We start from the raw sequence: 20,485 nt of genomic DNA on the forward strand, positions 1-20,485 counted from the left end.
CCATTGACTTTAAATGAGACAGGATGCTACCTCCTGAGAACTGATAGCTGACTATGCCTGATGCAACTAAAATGCAGAAAGTTCAGTGGAGTTTAGTCTCATTTAGCTACAGCAAGCTAACATCTTTTTTTATATATATGGCTGTCTCTGTATACACTTACAATAAAATTTTACTCAAATGGTGTTAGTTAAAATCTGCTTAGTGTGCGTTTTTTGGCTTAGTAACTTTTTTCCTGTGTAAGCAAAATCTCTGCATGTTTGGAGTGGTAATGTGTTTACTAATTAATTACTGTGTAAAAGGCATGGTTTGTCCTCAGTCCTGAATACATGTATATACTTACCTGTCTTTACTAATACAAATTCTTTTCTGTTATGACAAATGAGATTTATTCATGAGAGTAAAATTAAATGTATGCAGTTGAAGGATCAGGTCCATGGTTTTCTGGAAATGTAGGCGTTACGGAAAGGACAGGTATTACTTTTTTCCCCTTATGTCATAAAGGTTTATTTTTTCCTTTTGCAATGTTTGCTTAGGGTAAAATTAGCAGTGAAGTATAAAATCTACTACAGCAGTGTTTAAAACTGCTTGGGTTCTTTGGAAACCAGGATCCACAGAGCGTAATGGAATTTTTTTGTACTGTTTTAAGAGTATCTGTGTATTTGTGTCTGTGTATTTATGAAACATTTAACTTTGTAAATAAATATAGTACAAATTTTAAAACCACTGTGCTGTTTAGCTAAACCGTCACAAAGTTTTTCTTGCATTTCATTGCGGGAGTGCATTGCAATACCATCCTTCCAGACATCATAATTTTTGCTTCTATTACTGTAAAGTGTGCAATTTTGTTATAAACAGTCTTTGTACTCAGGAAGCTCAGTTCATGGTTGATCACGTGCAACGTAAATAACTTTTTTTTGTGGTAAAGCATGCTACACGAGTTTAGTTCATCAATATAGAGAAATCTTTTCAGAATTTAGTTCTTTGGCATGCATGCAGAGTGTTCCCGGTGCATGCCAAGTTTCTTGATCTGCCTACTTGCAGTTGGATTGCTGCGGGGTTATTGGATCATTGTACTGTTTTACCAACTCATGCAGTGACTTGATGTTTTAGTCCTCATAGTCTTTAAGCACGCTTTTTTTTTTTTTTTTTTTTAAATACAAAGATTTAATCTCATGAGCTAATCTTGAGTCACTTATGTTTTTCTGCACAACAGAAGCTTGTAAGTCACTGCAGCTGTCTTTTGGGACTTGGATTCTCATCTTCTCCTAGTTACATGTATTTCAGCAGAACTACTGTCGCTTGAAGACTACTTAGCTGTCTTTCAACAGTGAAAATATTGCAAACAATTTGCCCAAATTATGGCAAGTATCTTTAATGTGTCCTCCTTTGAAGACTTCCTGCTTGCTTTAAAGTCTTTGAAGTTCTGTTTTTGGCTATAATGTAAGGACTCTGAAAAATTGTTGATACATTATCTGGCTTTTTTTTCCACCTGCTGTTTTGATCTTTTAACAATCATCTGCATCAGCATATGCACAAGAAGAGCTGAATCAGTGTATAATAATATTTTACATTAAAACTAATTTCATAGCCCTGAAGCTGAAGACTCAGGGATTTGCTTATTAATAGAAGGTTTTGTTGCCTGATTCTACAAACCGCACAGTGCATGCATTTACTCTGTATTCTTTCTTAAGGAAGGCTTTAGGACATGCTTTAATTTAAACAGAATTAATGTGCTTAAATGTGCTTGTTTATATGTAATCTGTGTATTGTAACTATTTGTCCGCAAGGACTGCATTGGATCTAGTAAGGGGTTGTAGTATCAGTAAATTGGGTTGCAGTATCTAGCTTCTGGATACCTTGACCAGAATGTAATCTAGAATCCTGTATGTTGAATGTTGGTACCTAATGCATGAGCAAACCAACAAGAAGAAAAAAGAGCAGAACTGTGTATGTAAAGTGTAATCTGATTTTGGAGTAGAGACCATTGAGTCACTTGAGGAAGGTGTACCTCCATTCTCTTAGACTCTAGTTTTTAAACCAGGTGCCATTACATCCCCCCCAAAGCAGAGCAGCATTCACCATTTGCTTTTAAAATACACCTGGAGGAAGGAGGAACGCTACTGGCAATGAATAGAGTGAGTAAGAGGAAAGATGACTTTTTACTTCCTAGGCACAGGAGTTCTGGGTTCTGGCTCCTGTTCTAGTGCTGCATATGCTTCATGCTACCAGTCACTCAGGAAAATATAGAAACAGTTTTGTAAGGAAAAATAAGAACCTGGTAAGAACACTATTCTCCCTGAATGCGTTAGGCAGTAAAAGCTTTAATTGCACAGTGGCAGAGCATCAGCGCCTCTCCACCTTCACCTGTACCTTTGCAGTTCTGGCTGTGAAAGTTGTGGGGGTGTCTTTTGAATGATCAGGCTGGGTCCCTGTCACCTTGCCCAGAAAGGGACTCTAAGGCCATTTCATCCAGCCTAGTGTTAGACACTTAGCTAATACACTGAAGTAGGGAGGATAAACCCCTTGGTGCCTTGTGTGGTCAGTCGGAAGGGATGGGAGCTGCCACAGAATGATCCTGTCTAGAGAGGAGTCTGACTCATGGGCTGGCCTTTCAGGCTCCCTGTCCAGGCAGGGATTCTGATCTTGAGTGATTTTTGGGGTGCCCTCAAAAGGTAGTGTTAAAATATGGATGTTCTTAGGTAAGTACTTGAATAGATCTATCTGCTCTTTCACAAGCTGTAATTTAAGTTGCTCTCTTTCTTTTGCCTTCATAGGTATACTGCATGGTAAGTACCTCAACAATGAAATTACGTTTGGGTAGTTAGGTACCAAACAGAACTACAAATCGATAAAGAATGAAGTATGGTGCATGTAATATGGAAAGAGTATGCCAGAAGATGGAGCTGTTTTAAAGATTTGAATGAATGTAATATTGTCTTTGGAAGTTTTTTTTTGCTGTAGTAGCCAGCTATATGATGTAGTAGGCAGGCTTCAGGTGTTATCTGAAAGCATAAGTAATCATTAACTCTTTCTCTACTGTATGTATATCATGAAAAAATAGCAGTTTTGTAAGGTCTTTCATGTGACTGAATGATTAACTGGTTCTATTGGTTGCTGAGGGTTATAAAAATGCTTTTTACTTCTGTCATAGGTAGTGAAATATAGGAAGTTCAATTAGAGAGTATAAGGGCTGGAATGCTGGGGTCTGTTCCTAGCCTTGCTACTGGGTTGCTTTTCAACAGATGTGCCTTAGCTATTCTCAAATTTTGTACCAAACCACCAAACGGAAATCTTCTTTATTCACATTTGCCAAGTGTATCTAATTTATTACCTAACTCTCTAAGCTGGCATTCAATAACAAATAAATGGCACTGAGTAAATAGCAATAAAAGCATAACTCAGTGAAGTGAAACAACAAGTACTTCCTCTCCTAGAATGTTTAAATCATTGACCGACTCTATGGGCAGCTCTACTGTATTTCCGCTTTTGTGAAATTCTCGTGCCAGGACCTACATCGTCTTTTGTTTATGCAGCACTAAATATACAAAGGACATTAAGAAAAATAACTCATCACACTTAAGTACTTCATCTCTTTATTATGCAAAATTGGAGTAATGCTTTTCCCTCCTTGGCTCCTGGTGGCTTAAATTAACTAATGTTTTTAGATGCATTGAGAATTTTCAGGTGATAGTTGAGCATAACTGAACTGTTCCTGATGTTGATGCAGGTTGCACGTATCTTCTGTAGATGGGCAAATTTGCACTCTGTTCTGCTTAGATCCTGTGCCATGTAGGAATGATGACCTGAAGCTGACACTAAGAAATTTTTCTATATGTATGTGTATTTTCAATCATATTAACACTATGCTCTATATATTTATCTTAACTGATCTCCATTAGTATAACTTACAAGGAGTTGCATGCACATTCCGTTACCTATGCTTATTTTTGCCATACCTTTCCAAGTAGTGCGATGCTGCTATTATAAATCCTGAATTGAGGAAATGAGATGGAGAGGCAGGGGAACTTATGTGTTCAGAAATTAAGGTGATGTTATTTAATGCACCTGGTCCAGGGAATCAACTGGAGAACCTTGTTATGGTGAAGTCTTGGCTTCCTTGACAGGTTGTGAGGAATTAAGCAGCTCAGAATAGCAGCTAATCAAGCTGGCACACTTAAGTTGTATGCGGAGCTAATCGGCAGGAAACAGAGAAGAAAGTCTTGTATCTAGAATCCTCTCCGGAGGGGAGAGAAGTCTCCTGAAGGGAGACGTCCTCTCCTGAGGGGAGACATTCTCTCCCGAAGGGACATGTCTGTGCTCAAAGAACTGAGCAGAATCTCCTCTTGTGTGTGTGCACAGGTGGTGTTTTGGTCCTGCATAGCTATATCAATGACTTGATGCCTGAATGTATTACTTTTCTGCTGGGCTACTCTTCAGGATGGCTCTGGGGAAGCTAGCTGCTATTCCTAAAACTATTAAGGGCATCTTTTCCTATATCCCACCTAATGATCTTGGGGGATCAACATTAAGCAGTCAAGTCCTTCCTGACAAGTTTCTGCCATTCCTTGTTATATTAGCAAGCGCGACTTTTAAGTAGTTGAACCTCCGCTGGGGTTCATGCAGCCTGTAAGGAGAACGTGGGTGGGTGGCAGGACTCGGGTATTGACAGAGCTCTTGCCTTCAGATAATTTCTAGAACCATCAGCTAAGCTGTAAAGTAGACATCACTGAGTCTGCAGTAGTGTGGAAGTCAGAAACTATTTGTATATGAAGTGTATATTAAGACCCACCAGGCACTGGAAATCTAAAAGCCAAATGCTTGGAGCACTTGGAGAACTTCCTTAGGCCATAATTTCACAATCTAAACTATTTGTCAACAATACTGGCCTAAGGTATTCCTGTTCCCACCACAGTGTGCCACTCCACCCCTCGGCTATGCCAGAACAATAGTTGGAGAGATCATGCTGTGAATTAAATACATACATTTATTTCTGGGGTCTTTCTTAAGCTGTAAGAGTTCCCTGTTTGGGTTCATAGCACGGCCCCACAGGGTTGTGGCAGGGTGATTCATGAGCTGTAGAGCCATGGTAGGGGGGTGGGAATGACAATCAAGGAAGAAGGTGGGAGTTCCTTCAACGGGACTTATTACAGAGCTTTGTGTTGTTGAATTATGGTTTCAGTCCACAACGTGCAGACCATGTGTGTGTGCTCACATGCTCAGTCCTGAGACTCCTCTGGAAGGAGCTGGTACCCCACCAGTCACACCAGGTGGTAGTAATTCACCAAGAATGCCTCTCTCTTGTGGCTTCTGCTTTCGTTTACACTATGGCTCTGGATGAAGAAACTAATTCTTTGGATTTGACTCTGAGTTCTCAGATTTTGACATGGGGAATTTGTATTTCGCATTGCTTTAGAAAGTTGTTGCCTAAATTAAAAAGTTGACAGTGGGAAAGAGGATTTTCTTACCCTCTGGTACCAGATATATGTGATGAAAAAGCAATCAATGAGAACAGATTTCATAGTTCACATTGTGTAGCAAGCCAGGTAAAATGGTGTATCAAGTTAACATGTTTTTTCCCTTTCCCTACAGTAACAGATCTATAAAGCAAATACAGTGATAAGAACACGGCCTTCTTTTACAGTGAGATATAAATATAGCAGAACACTTTTGATTGACATACTTGTATGGGATGTATGTTGCACATGACCACATTTTATAAATTTGCTGTTGAACATGAGCAAAAATCATCAACTCCCTCCACTTTCCTAATGCTTCCAAATCCCCTCTTCCAGCTTTCCTAGACACTTATTTATCACTAATGCCCTTATTCATGACTCTGGGCTTAATTACGTGACCAGTCATTTTTTTAGGTGCCCATGCAATGTACTTTCTCAGATGACAGTGCGTATAAGGTACTGTTAACTTTCTGTCATTCTAATTTCACCCAGGCTGTTTTGGCAGACCTCAGTAAGTGGAGTTGCTAGTGGTTTGTGATGCTTTAACTTTCATGTATAGACTATTTTGTCTGTTCATTATTTCTGTTTTCTCCTTTTTCTAAAATGAGAATAATGAAATCTTCCTATGTCAAGTGCTTGAGGAATCGTCAATGAGATGTGCTATCTGGACTTGACCCAAAGATGCCATTTATTTCAACGAGCTAAATCGTTTGACTTCCTGAGAAAACTATTCTTGGGAGGTAACTTTGATAGGTATGTGCCTATCGGGTTTCTACTTTTAATCCCCATAAGACTTTGAACACATCGGTCAATATTAGCCAAATCTTGCTGAGAGAAGGGGGACTCAAAGACTTTTTTAAAAAAATAAGAGTTTGGGTAGAAGATAGATACAGTGACAGAGTACTTTCTGAAGGTGGGGTGTACCACTATGCCATATTAGATATCAGAAAATGCAGTTTTTAAGGTATTGGACTCCATTATTTTTGTTGCTTATGGGTTACTTGTTTGCGGGTAATGTTTTAAAATACGCTGACAGTTGTTGTGCTTTGTTTACTGGGTCAGCTCACCAGTTTCCATTGTCTTTGGAAAAGAAAAAAAAATGTTTCATTAAAAATAAAAACTTCCTCATGCGAAGAGCAGCCTGTATGTCAGATCCAGGCTTGGGATATGCCACTTTTGTTGAATTTCCTAGTGCTCCAGAAGTACCTCTGATGAGGCCTTGGCACACTTGAGGTTGTCAAGTTTGAGGAGGCAGAGTAATGACAGGATGGCTGAGGATCCAGCTATGCTTGACAGTATTTGCCTCTACTAAATCTGGGTGGCAGATGTTATACGTGAAGTGACTTACTGAAATTTCTCAGTCTATAATCTTCTCTCAATGTCGTCTTCCTCTTAATGAGGTGCTCTTTTTATACTGGGAGAATTCTCTGGAAACAGCAATCCTTTTGGCTTAACTGGGCCACACAGCATCGTCAGGACAGGAAATAATCCCTCTCCTGTAATATTCAAAGCTTGAGTTGTCTTGAGTTATGGAAATATTATGTTATAGGGTATGTAGTTTCATTTGGCTTTTTTAAAAAGGATAAATTTCTAATCATGTGAGGTCTAAGGCAGAAGGGAAGAAGGACCTGCTAAAGGACCTGTCTGTGAGGGGAAATTCAGTTTTGCCATGTGCATTATGTACAAGTAATTCAACTAAAATTTTTAAAGCAGTATATCATGTACTTCCTTCCTTCCTGCTAGTTACTGATAGAAGTGCCTGAGCTGATACCAATTTGTAATGATATTAAATACTTTCACCGAGTGATCTCTTTAAGGTTCACAAAAAGTCAATACCTCCTTTGAGGTCTAGTTAGCATGCAGACTCCTTTACATCCTGAGAGTAGCCCCTATGCATCACTGAAGTTATATCAGAGATGGACCCATTGCGTTCAATATCTAGGTTAGGACAAAATAGTACAGGTAGAAATTTGGTAAGTCATAGCTGTTGATGTGTAGTTTTCTTGTACATGTGTGCTGTAGTATTTTGATCGTTGTACTGGTTTCCATTTAATCTTTGGCCATTCCTGATGGACTCAAAAGCTCCCGTAATATGTGGGAAAAATATGTGCTTACGTAATGCCTTTCTACCTTTAAGCTTTAGATCTTTAATTACCTGTTATCACAACCTTCTCTTTTGAGGCAGAGGCTCTTCACGGTAGGCCTTAAAGGGCTAAACATCCATGCTTGTGAACAATGACATACTCTTCTTGTGTTTATGAAGCAGGAAACAAAGTGAGTTGAAAAAGACTTCGCAGAATATCTGCTCGGGACCAGTCCAGATATCCTTGTTGCCAGTTCTTTTTCCTCAATGAAAAGTACGGTGATGTTAACGCTAAGAATTTTTTTCTGAGTTTTGTGGATTAGTAAGTCTTGGGTTTACTGCTTGTTTTATCATATATTCTCTTACTATTTCTGAAGACTGATAACAAATGCAAAATCACCTTAAACTCTTCTTTTCAAATGTTGCATTTTCTTGACGTTCTTGACCCACGCAAGGAAACCTTTTCTTTCTGCAAAAATTGCAGGAATATATTTTCAGACCTTTTTTCTGATATTAACTGTATTCATATTCTCCGTAGCTTTCTTTACTGTTTGTAAAATATTTAGATTAAAATCTGTCTCAAAAACAAACAAACAAAAAAACCCCATAGTCTCAAACGTATTTTTTTTTAGTACCCCTGACCAATGGTACAGGGTAGACAAATTTCTAACATAGGTTTGCAATTGTAACTTTTGGTGCCTTTTGAATTTGTTTGCTGCCTACTTGTATATTATTCAAGAGTGATAGAATCTGCAGAGTTATTTATCTGCGCAAAACAAATAATTTGTGGTTATCTTATTTTTGCATTGTTTATTTTTCTCCTCTGTGTCTTTCCTGCTGATGTTGCCTCATCAGGGTTTTATTCTGTTTTTTCGGATGTTTCAGAGGCTTCGTTGTGAACCCATTTGACACCAACTCCCATATCCCTGTTCTGTGCTTTTCCTTTGTTCTGCAGTTTTCTTTCACGAGAAACTTGTTCTCTCTTGGTTCAGTTCTGCTTCTACTGAAGTCGACTACAAATTTCCCCCTGGGCCTCACTGCAGCCTCTTCACGAAGATCAGTTGTAGTACCTCTTGGATCAGACAGGCCAACTGCATCTAGGGATGTTAAGAACAGTTAAATCTGTTTTCATCTGCATAAACAGATACTTAAGAGACTTTGCATGGGGAGATGTGCACCAGGAGATCTAATTAAATGTTTTAAGTTTTCGTCTCCTTTGGAGAAAATGGAAGCATAATCTTAACTCTCTTCCACAAACCAGTAGTTTACAGGAATATTAAAAAGGTATTAATAAAACTAGGTTGTTTCTGTGTTTGTGTATGCATCTTACCTGGTTGAGATGCATTAGAGGGTAAATATTGAAATATGTCTGTGTATTTTATAACTGCATTACACCATTGTAATATTACTTAACCGCAGTCAAAGTCCAGCAGGTCTGCAGTGGCAAAATCAGGATTTCAAACTTTACTCCGTCTAGATAGATGCTCTTAATCTTTCACATGAGAAATTAGATATGTGCAGCCCTGTCAGGATTTCTAGCTGGGAATTTTTGTTCACAGTCTTCCAGCGCAATTGTCACTTTGGTGCGAGCAACTGTGGTGTTAGTTTAGTTCAGGTTTATTAGGTCCTGAAAGGTAGAACAGTACGCAATGGAGAACAGCAGGAAAGATGTTTTGTTCTGTAAAATGTATTTAAAGAATGTATATTATAAAATCCTATATGCAAGCTTTATAGCTCTATCAGACTAAAACCTACAGATATAGTGGGAAAAAATGAGATCTCTCCTTGGAAAAAACACTGTAATAAGCTATGTTACAGCAGGCACCTGGTTGAATCCTTCTGAGAGTCCCTGTTTTCACAATTCAAGCAAATATATTAAGGCTCTTTCCAGCCAAATTCATTATTCCAAAGTTACAGAGGATCAAACAGAAGTTTAACATATGGTTCTGCATAAGGTCCTTGTAACTGTTTGCTCTTTGGCTGATGTTGTTCCTCTGGTGTACAGCCTATAAACAGAATGCACAACGAAGAATTTCAGTCCCTGAGATGTGCAAACAGGTGAAAGTTTAATTGACGTGAGTTTATCACGATCATTCAAATGCTATTTGACATGTTTTATTTGAAATTCCTTGACCCCGCATGTCATGGAAACCTGCATGTTTCCTTTTAAGGCCTGATCATCAGCTGTGGTGTCAGTTTCTGCAAGTTTTTCCCAAGTGTGAGAACATCATTGTGTTTTGTGCTTGCTCCGTTTAAATCCTTCTGACATCTGCATGGGCTGCTTTCCATTCATTAACGTAGGGGAGTTGCATCTTCTTCCATGGTGGCTGGTCAGAAGCCAAAGACGGATTAAGTTTCCTTGAGCAAGGAACTTGTCATTTAGATTCTTCAAGTTGGAGTTGGAAGCTTTGGCAGCTCTGCGAAGAGGCAGTTAGAGTTATTGCCACAAAAATGATTTTTTTTGTGTGGTCCTGCTGGGCGCCCCTAGATTTCGAGCTTGATTTATTTATTTAAAAAAAAAAGTCTGCATTTGGTTTTATTGCAGCAGATTGTCGTGTAAATACTGTTGCGTACGTATTTAATTCTGAAACTGTGGATTATTTCTAAAATTACACTCATGGTAATTGCTGGCATATTTTCCAGTTCCTCAAAGTTCTCTGTAAACCCACTATTGGCTGTGTATTTTCCTTCTTCTATTCATGTAGCTCTTTGTGTTCTTTATGATCTTGCTGAGGTCCCAAAGGAGACAGAAAGCAACTGTTAGAGCCATGCATGAAGCACCACAGCTGAATGCCAGCTACTGCTGCTGCAGATGGTCAGACTTCTGGAGACACGACCGAAGACCCTGGGGAATGTCTCACAGGAGGAGAGTGCAGAAAACCCAACAGCCTGATTTTCAAGAAGGTGCAAGAAACCTCGTAGTTAGTTGCTTGGGGTGATTTAGCTACATGTAATTTCTTTTCCTTTATCCCCTTCCCCCCTTAGTCGTCACTGTACACTGCTTAAATCCTTTTCCTTTTAGACATCCTGTCCAGAACTTCTAAGACTTATTTTCATTTTGTGTTTTAGTCTCTATTTCATTTAATTAAGATATATGGGGGTGTGTATGTGTTTATATGTGGTACATATATACACACACACACATATGTATACATATATTTATGATCTAACCCTGCCTCGGGGGGGGGAGAGGGGGAAGCGACAGGTTCCTGTGTATTTTGATGTGTAACTTGATTTCTAGCCTGAAGAGTTTCACAGTTGTGGTTTACACTATACATTCCTCAGTAAATCTGGGGTGTTTTTTTTTAGCATAAGATTATTTCATACTAGTGCTCTCTCAATTAAAGTTTACATTTTACGTTAATATTTTCTGTTGCAAAAGAATTCAAAGTGCTTTAGAACTTGTAAGCCACAAAAGCTGTCATTGCTCTGTGGATTATTTATGGTCTATGACTTTTTAATGAGCATTACGTATTTGTTGTTTTGCATTAAGAAATGCACAGTTAGATTAAATTGCATTGATGGCATACTGTATTTAAGTTTATGTTTTCTGAGTGCAGATAGCTTCTTTTTTTGGAAATGCAGCAGCTCACATACTAATATACATTCCATCTTAAAAATGGACCTAGTTTGTTTTTATGACGCTTTCTAGAGGAAATCATGTGAAATCGGGGAAAAAAAGTTACCATTTATCAATCATATCCTGTGTCAGATGCTTATTTCGTACAGATTGTCATCTCTCCACCGCTATCTGTCTTCGTGAGAAAGAAGTGGTGGGTGTTTAAAATCTCAGTTTAATGCAGGAAGACCTAACAAGAAACTATTTGAAAGTGAGAACTAGTCAAATTCATGTTATGTTCCCATTTTTAGCTGTGCGAAATAATTAACCACAGATTTCCATTTCTTAGTATCTTCAAACTAAAAGCAGAATGGCTTTGGGATTAATGCAGAGAACTGCATGAAATGGCTTATGCTCTTTGGGAAAGCAGAGAAGATGAAAGGAGTTTTTTGAATCCTGAAATTTATAAGTACACCAAACAAAGTGCCCCGGTGTTTTCTGATTCACTGTAGATTCTTCACTGCCCGTTTAACTTAGTCTTCACATGAAATGCTTAGAAGTCTTTTGCAAATTAAGATAATACAATAAACTGTGTATTTGTCTTTTGTGTTCTCTACTTACAGCTATTGTTTAAAAGATTCCTGAGCAACATAAACACAGTTTAAAATTAAGCATATTTGAGGGTAACTGCTTAAGATGGGCTTCTTGGTTCAGATGACTCTTTGCAACTTGAGATTTGCTGGCATGCGTGAATGATTCTGGTGCCCTGAGGTGCCTGAGGATTGTTCTGGTATTCAAACAACTGAAGTAGCCTGAAGGCTACCCTTGCATTTGCTTATGGTTCCAGTTTTTGACACTTAGTTGCTGAGTGGAAGAACATTGTCTTGTTGTACTGGGAGGTCCTTAAAAAGCACAAAGCAGCACTGGAGCACAGCCTCTGTGATGAACCTGGTAGTTCTTTTCCTTTAAAAATAAAATAAATTTGTTTAATTGAACACTATTTTGATTGCAATAGACAAGTGCAAATTATTGTTGATCATAGACAACTGTAGAATTATTTGAATTTTAATATGCAATAGTTACTATTGCAATAGGAAAAAATCTTTTTTCTCTTTTGTTTTTTTCTTTGCTCCACTTAAAGTCTTTCAGCAGAGAACAACTAAAGTAACATCATATAAAACAACTGAATTTGCAGAGATACAAGTTTGAACTATATTAGTAGGTAAACATTCTCCACATAGATACAGGCTTTTGAAGAACAGGGACCATTATGCTGCATTTGCTTAAGTCAGTGCAAATCTGGAACAACTCCACTGAAATTGGAAATTCAATAAGAAATGAATTTATAGGTGCTGGTAATTTTTTTTTATAAAATCTTTACTTTTAAAACCTTTATGTTGTTGTTGTTGTTTCCTATTTGTGTCAGTGGTTCTCGGTCATACCTCTTCAAGGCATTTTAAAGTATCATTAGCCATTCCAGCAGTTGACTCCTCAGAACATCATTTACTCGGATCAGATGCTTATAAAGAGTGAGAGGAAGAAGTTTGTTTTGCATTTATGGATCTCCTCTTTTACCTGTTTAAAGTATACCTCCTATTTATCAGAGGATAAAAGTATCCTTTCCTCAAAAAATATTAGAGTGGTTTGAGCTACATATAGCAGTTGATATCAACTACCTGTGCAGCTTTGTAAGGACTTCTTACTTTCACAGTGCCTCAGCTGATGACTGAATCATGAGACTAGTTGTATTATTAGGTAAATCTAGCTGAAGATGGGAAAGAGAACCCTGAAACGCGAAAGATAACTGTTGCTCTTTGTTTTGCATTATTTAAAAAAAAAAAAGATTGAAAATGAATACAGGAAAAATGTAAAGAAAAAAGTCAGTTTTGAGATTAACATGATTCCTTGATCTCAGAACACCTAATTGCATTGTATTTCAGGAATGAGATAGTGCCAAAACATCATAACCAGCTATACTACAAAAGACGTACTTTCTTTTGGGTTGCTGCTACTTCTATCTTCTACCTTAGTGAAAGACAGGTGTCTTTATCTAACATCAATTCAAGGAGCTTGCCAAATGATATCTAGATTTTTTTTTTCTGTGTGTGGAGATCTGTATATGATATATTTTTGAAGTACTAAAATGAAAAAAATGGAAATGAGAGGGAAGTTTTTATGAATATATGTTAAAAAGGGGGGATGTTATGAAACATAACTGTATGATCTCTGTGTGTTTTAAATTGTTCTTCTGGAAATCAACTTGCAAAAACTTAATTGTGCATTCTTGTGTTAGTATATACAACAGTTTTATTTTATTCTCTGATTTCAAGCTTGCAAAGAGATGCTTTCAAACATGAAATAACTGATACTATTCACTTTTTTTTTTCAAAATCTATATACTTCAGTGTAAAAAAAAAAAAAAAAAACCATTACTTTAAGAACAGGAATTTAATTAAGGTCTAGGAACCATCAGATGCAACACAAACACTGTTACATATGACGAATGAGGCATGCATAATGTATTATCTAGAGTGGAAGGCTTCCCTATTCTTCATATGTATCACCATTACTGTCAGCAGTGGCATCAGCTTGAGGTTGGAAGGGACCTCTGGAGATCATCTGGTCCAACCTCTCTGGGTCACCTAGAGCAGATTATCCAGGACTGTGTCCAGCTGGGTTTTCAACATCTCCAAGAATGGAGACTCTGCAACCTCTCTAGGCAACCTGTTCCAGTGTTTGACCACCCTCACAGTGAAGAAGTATTTTCTGAAGTTCAAGTGGAGTTTCCTGTTTTTCAGTTTGTGCCTGTTGCCTCTTGTCCTGTCAGAAGAGTCTGGCTTTGTCGTCTTTACACCCTCCCATCAGATATTTATACACACTGATGATACCCCCGAGCCTTCTCTTCTCCAGGCTGAACAGTCCCAGCTCTCTCAGCCTCTCCTTGTGTGAGAGATGCTCTAGACCCTTAATCATCTTTTGTGGTTCTTTGCTGTACTCGCTCCAGTAGGTCAATGCTTAGCCTCTGTTATTGTTATAATCATGCTGATACAAAGGAGCCTAAGGAGTCTACATAATTTTAGGAGATTTTTTTTGTTTTTCGTGTATGCATATATATATATATATATATATACACACACACACATATATATATATATACACACACACACATATATATATATATACACACACACACATATATATATATACACACACACACTCTGTTAGTAATACATCTGTATTCTTTTTGGATGTCTTTGTCTTTAAAAACTGAATGCATTTTCACATGATACAGCTCTTGCTTCTGCTGCTGCTGATATCCAAACTAAGAATTGTCTGGTGTGCAAATGAAAGACAAGAAACTGAGCAATTCTAATAACGATGGTGGGCTTTTCTGATATCTGTGTGATTATTGAGAAATCAATAGGATTTTTTTCTTGAAAAAGGAATAAGCAAACAGAAATTGTGGGGGATTTTTTATTTGATTGATTTATTTTATTTTTTAATTTTTTTACATATAGGTGGAATTCTTAAGCATCCTGAGGGTATCAGGAACCAAAGTCAGCTTCATCTACATTGATATTTATTCTTCAAATTCAAGTCCTTTGGTATTTTGCCACTGCTGATATCCAAAGGAAAAAAGTAAAAGGAGAAAGAGATTGAAGTTTTGCTTGGAAGTCTTAGAATTCCTACCATGTATATATTTTGATCTTTAACCTGTGACATAATATGTCAGTTTCCACTTCAGCGGGGGTACCAGACGATAAATATTATGTCACTGTTGCGTAATGGATTTATAGCAAGTTGGCCAACTCTTTCAGGGCAAGCCAACTTTGAAGAAGCCTCTACGTTGAGAAGTTCTCAGTAAAGCTGATGAGATGCCGTAGGAAGGCCAAATTCTGTAATGGATTCTAGAGCAGAAGGGTTGACAGGAGAGAGTATCTAAAGAGGCTTGGAATAGGGTAGAGAGAATATTCTCTTGCTTGTCGAAAAACTCAGTTTAGCTTAGCAAGTTTGAGGGGAGTGAGGGGGAAAGCATCCTCTTTTTTGGGTCAGTAAAGACTTTTTATTGACAGTTTACCACATACTGATTTTAAAGTGGTGAAGCTGGTATGTTCTAGAGGACTGAGTATTTGAAGGACAGCTACCTAGCTCAAGTGGGGAACATAATACTTTTTTTAAATAAAACTTGTGGCTTTCTTTATATCTGATTAATTTTCATGAATTTGTAACGTGTTACAATTAATATAACCTGCTGGGATAGATAAGCTTGAGCTGTAATGGGAAAAGACAATTTCTTTTGTACTGGGCTTCAATTGTAGCTTCTGTAATTTCAAAGTAATTCTGTAACGTGCTTGTCTTAGGTGCCATTGATCAATGGAATTAAAACAGTTCAGCAGTACAACCCCTAAAATTGGGAGAATAAAAATTAGAAGCATATTAGAGAAAAATAAATTTAAGAGATTTATGAATAATGCTATTTAGTTTGCTTTGAAATATATTGCTTCCTGTTGAATAGTTAATATTGACTGCGCTTATGTGTTTCTTTTGGCAGGTAACCCTGGATTGGCGGGTTACTACAGGACCTTTATTCAGGCCTTATATTGTGGACTAAATCAGCAGTATCCAGTTTGGGTTGTGAGCCATGCCGGACACTGTAAGCCTCCTAGTGGTATGGAAATGATAGAAGGTACAATACTGCAGCTTATAACTCTCAAACCTTTGTAAAACCCCTGATTTCTCAAGCAGAACTTTTGACTATTAAAAACAGAATGTTTTTTTTTTTTTAAATGCCTACAAATATTTCCACAAAACAATTTTATGAGAAGAGAAGGTACTAAGGACAAGAGCATTTTTAGATGCCTTAGATTTACCAGTCAAAGATGGGCTAGTAAGAGAACAGGTGGGTTTGCTGATTCGTATCTTGAGAGGCAAATTATAAAGAAGGTCTAGAATATATATATGTTGAGAAGAGTAGATTAGAAAAGGAATCTTTTTTAAAATAAAATGACCAATTCAGAGATTGATTACTTGAAGAGAAACTTATTGTCTCTGAATTTCAAAATAATTGTACTAAATTAGTGAATTTTTAGGAAGCAAGTAAATTTCTGAGAGTGAGTAAGTTTCTGAGAGTGAGGCTTTTATGGGTCTTGGAGGGGGAGGGATTGCTTATGTTGAGAGCCTTTTGAAGTGCCAACCATGAGCAACACATGATAGCCAGCTCTTAAGGGGATATTGTTAACAGTCAATTTTCAACATTGTAAGATGGGGGGAGCCAATAGTGAATCCATCCTTAAAGCTGCTTAATATGAGAAGACCTCTGAACTTTGTCAAGTTGTGGAGATGTTGCAGAAAATCAGTACAGTTTCTTAGGAGCAAAAGGTTCAGCAATATGAAGCAACCTGAAAATGCTGAAGAAGAAACCTTTCAGCTGTTCAGTGTAATTTTCTTCCAGTAACCTTTGCACCTGAGCTTTGTGAGCTTTTGCATTGGTTTATTTAATTCCTAGGTTGAAACACGAAACTTGTATTTTTATGGGTCAAACTCTTTTCAGTCATTTCAGTCAAGCATCAAATGGGCCAGTGCTCACACTTTTTCCCTGAGACATGAGAAGTCCCTAGGCTTCTAATTTCTGGTATGGTATTAAACACGGGATGCAGGTAGCAGTCCAGCAACTAAGTGGGTCTACTTAGTTTATTGCACTGAATGGTTATGTTGCCCTGTGGTCAAGTCCGTACATGTTTATTCAGTGCAAAGAGCTCCTGGCAGTGACAGATGCTTTTGGTGGCTTTTTTGGTGGCTGAACTAGAGGAGGTAAGTAAAACGGAGACGCTTACAGATGAGGCCAACAGGGATGTTGCAGAACAGTCCCACTTCTGCTGTGGTGGATCTTGTGCTGCTAAGTAGAGTGTTAATCTGGGGGAAGGAAGGCATCCAGTGGGAAAGAGGGAGCTAAGTTGAAACCAAACCCCCAGCTGCCTTCATGGTGTCCTTTCTCACTGAGAGATCCCCTCTCCTGTGAGAGAGAGGATTCTCAAGGATGGTTCATTTATTAAATGTACAGATATCTGGACTTAAGATGCCTTGAGGACTGCACGTCTGACCAATGCAAAGGCAGCAGACCTCACAAGGGAGTGGAGGATGGGGATCTAATAATCCTAGTAAAAGCCCGAAGAAACAAACAAATAAAAAAACCAAAAAAGGAGCAATCCAAAAGGCAAGAAGCCTTCTAGCAGCATGCATGCTCTTTTTTTTTAAAAAAAAAAAAAAAAGAAAAAAAGAAAAGAAAAAAAGAGAAAGAAAAAGAAACAAACCCCCAAACCTGCATTAAAAGTGCACGTAATATGTTTGCCAAAGTTCAAAGGAAATCCAACCTGTCAAAACCAAACCAAAACATATATGACTCAATAGAAAATCTTAGGAGGCTGTCAGAGGAAAAAATTGAAAACTTGCCCGGATGAGAAAAACAGGAAAACCCGTAAAAGTGGTAAATCAAATTTGAGCAAGATGTTAAGAGGGCTAATTTGAAGAGTTAATTGGAAAGGTAGTTCAAGCTTGTCATACAAAGTTATTCAAAAGCACGCAAAGCTGGGAATCAGTGAGATTGCTTGATAATAAGCAAGCGTAAGAGTGGCATTTGCAGTGACAGTACCATAAATAAGCTCAATAAATTCTTTGTATTGATCTTTACTGTAGGATATTTCCATACCCAGGGCATTCTTTATGATAAGTAGGTCAGAGGAGACCAGTTTAAAGTAAATATGCAGGATGTGTTTGAGTCTGATTTCTATGCTTGGTGCAATGGTAAGAGTCTGTATCACAGAAGGATCACCTAGCACTTGAACAAACACAGTGTCTTGGGAAAGAGCGGCTTCTGCAAAGAGAAATCAAACCTCACTTACCTTCTGGAGAGCCTAAGACTGTTAATAAGAACATGGATAAGGGTTCCAGGGGACATAAAATATCTAGAGTTTCAAAAAGCATTTGAGAAAGTTCCTCACAAAAGGCTACTGAAGAAATAAATTGCTGTAAAATTGGAAGAAAAGTCCTTTTATTACTTGAAAGCTGTTTACAGGATTGGAAGCAAAGGGTAGTGTTTCACGGTAGTATTTTAGAATGGAGAAGTCAGGAGTGGAGTACCCCAGGGACTGGTGCTGAGACAAATTTTATTCCCCGTCTTCATCTGTGATCTGGAGGATGAGAGTACACAGTGAAGTGTCTCAGTTTGTGGCTGATACTGCACAGCGTTGGATTACTGGGAAGATAGTAGATGGCAAGGAGCTCCAGAAGCACCTGACAAAACAGAATGAGTGGGCAAAAAGGAGGCAGATGAATGTCAGTATAGATAAGTCTGAGTGAATGCATCTGACAAAAAAAAAAAAAAAAACTCCTCAAACTGTTCCTGCATGATCTTGAGCTTGAAACTTGCTCTTAAAATTCAAGAAAGATCTTAGTATCATCACTGATAGCTCTCTAACGTCATCTCTTATTGCACAGTTGCAGATAAGTGTTGCACATAACTTGTCTTATTTGTAATGCTGATTATTTTATTACTATGTAAGACGATGGTGGACCCACGTTTCGAATGTTAGAGTTTAGTTCTGGTGTTAGAATATCTGAATGTTTGAGTGCAGACTCAAGGACAACACATCAGAAGTGAAATTAATGAACGTATGGAGAAAGGCAGCTAAAACCAAGGGGATGAAGCAACTTCCTTACTAGGAGAGATTAAAATGCTTGGGACTCTTCTGTTCTGAGAGCAAAATACTGAGAAGGATCATGACTGAGATTTACAAATCATGAAGACAGTACCTAAGGTAAATGCAAAATAAAATTCACCAGAGTCTGTAACAAAACTAATGGATGCTTAATGATTGTCGTCGGTTTAAAACAGCTAAAGTATTTCTTTATGCAGCAGGTAACAAACTTCTGGAACTTGCTGCTGAAATTTTGTAGGCAAATAGTATGAACAGACTCGAAGCAATTAAAAAATTCATGGACAATTGGTCCATAAACAGCTGGAAGAAGTAGGTTCTTTGTTTTGTAAGTGCTTAGCCCCTGTTACTTTGGATGCTCAGGCTCTCCGCATTTGCTGCTTCTGATCCCAGTGCCATCTTGTGGCAGGGTTGGGACCCTGGGAGGTTGAATATGAGAGGAATAGATGCAGAAGGTGGCCAGGCTTGTGTTTCCTCACTAAATAGTGCTACTTTTGCCACTGTTAGGCTTGGTGGGCCAATATATATAAAAAAAAAAAATGCTTGTTAAAAACACGTCTCAATGAACAGTTCTTGAAATTATTCATTACTAATTTGATATTGATTGCTAGTTCAGTGCTATATTATGAATATCCCATTTTAAAATGAGGCCTGAAAGACTGGATCATGTCCTGAATTTCTTTAAAAGTCCTAGAAAAGGTAAGATTAATATGGAACCCTTGAAACTCAGTCCTCCTAACACATACCTTTTCAGCACTCTGGTCTGCTTTCATTTTAACCCTGGTTTTGCCAGTAAAGGCTGTATAGTCATCAGATGACCACAGCCATGTATTAGAGTAGAGTAGTTCTGTGAACTTTTGCTGTGGTTTAATGAGAAGTAGTAAATACAAGATCTCAGACCAGAGTAAGAGTAGAAGACCACAAGTTTGGGTGCATTTGTCCTCAAGACCCCCAATATACTTTTCTTTGTAGCAATGTAAGACTGAGAAGTAAAGTGAAATGAGATCACAATGATTTACTGATTATTGCTAATATTCTGTGTATGCCAAATTCTATAGAAATATGAAACAGAGTGATTCATAGCTTAATTGAATAAAGCAACACAGTTAATGTATAAAAATATTATATACCTCATCAATAAAATGACTGGTGATCAGCCATGTGTTAATAATACATATGTGGGTCGCAGGATAATTTGTATTAAAGATAAATCTGTATGATTTTCTAAACTATATAGTCAAGTATTGAGCTATACAAAATCATAATACTTTTTTTTTTTTCTTTTGTCAAAGTGCAGTTATCCTTTGGAACAGAATTTTCTGCCTTTTTCTTTCTGGATCAGTATTAGATAACTTCTGTATGGCAGAGAAGCTTGAGTAAAATTCTTAAGACAGAAGTTACAAGATCAATTTCTAATTGATCTTTCACATTCCATGGGCTGTAGAAGATAATACTGTGTCTTTGTGTCCTTAAAATAGTTAATTTATAGCCCACTGAAAGATTGATTTCATTGCTTTCTCTTTATGTGGGGAAGAGTAGAGTCTTTGCACACCATTCCAGAATTGGGCTATATCCTTAAGAAGCAATATGGACAAGAAGCACAGAAAAGGTGGAGGGATATTAAATAATCTATGAAGACATTCATTATGCAATCCAAAAATGTTGATGTGCTGC

At 37.7% G+C, this 20,485-nt stretch overlaps 1 protein-coding gene across 7 annotated transcripts in view; it reads left to right on the forward strand.

The window, feature by feature from the left end:
- Nucleotides 1-20,485, forward strand: part of LDAH (lipid droplet associated hydrolase) — a 132,058-nt gene that overhangs the window by 21,445 nt on the left and 90,128 nt on the right. For 2 of the 7 annotated variants that reach the window (XM_068937072.1, XM_068937074.1), the window contains exons 3-4: nucleotides 10,284-10,444; nucleotides 15,652-15,786. The exons of 1 other annotated variant lie outside the window; for it this stretch is intronic. In XM_068937072.1, the coding sequence (XP_068793173.1) occupies nucleotides 10,309-10,444; nucleotides 15,652-15,786 (271 nt within the window). In that variant the 5' untranslated portion in view covers nucleotides 10,284-10,308. Of the gene's footprint in view, nucleotides 1-1,244; nucleotides 1,363-10,274; nucleotides 10,445-15,651; nucleotides 15,787-20,485 lie in introns of those variants that run through there. 4 more of the 7 variants (XM_068937076.1, XM_068937070.1, XM_068937073.1 and 1 more) reach the window with 3 other exon arrangements.

This window comes from Struthio camelus, chromosome 3 (genome assembly GCF_040807025.1).
Source record: "Struthio camelus isolate bStrCam1 chromosome 3, bStrCam1.hap1, whole genome shotgun sequence".
Classification (NCBI taxonomy): domain Eukaryota; kingdom Metazoa; phylum Chordata; class Aves; order Struthioniformes; family Struthionidae; genus Struthio; species Struthio camelus.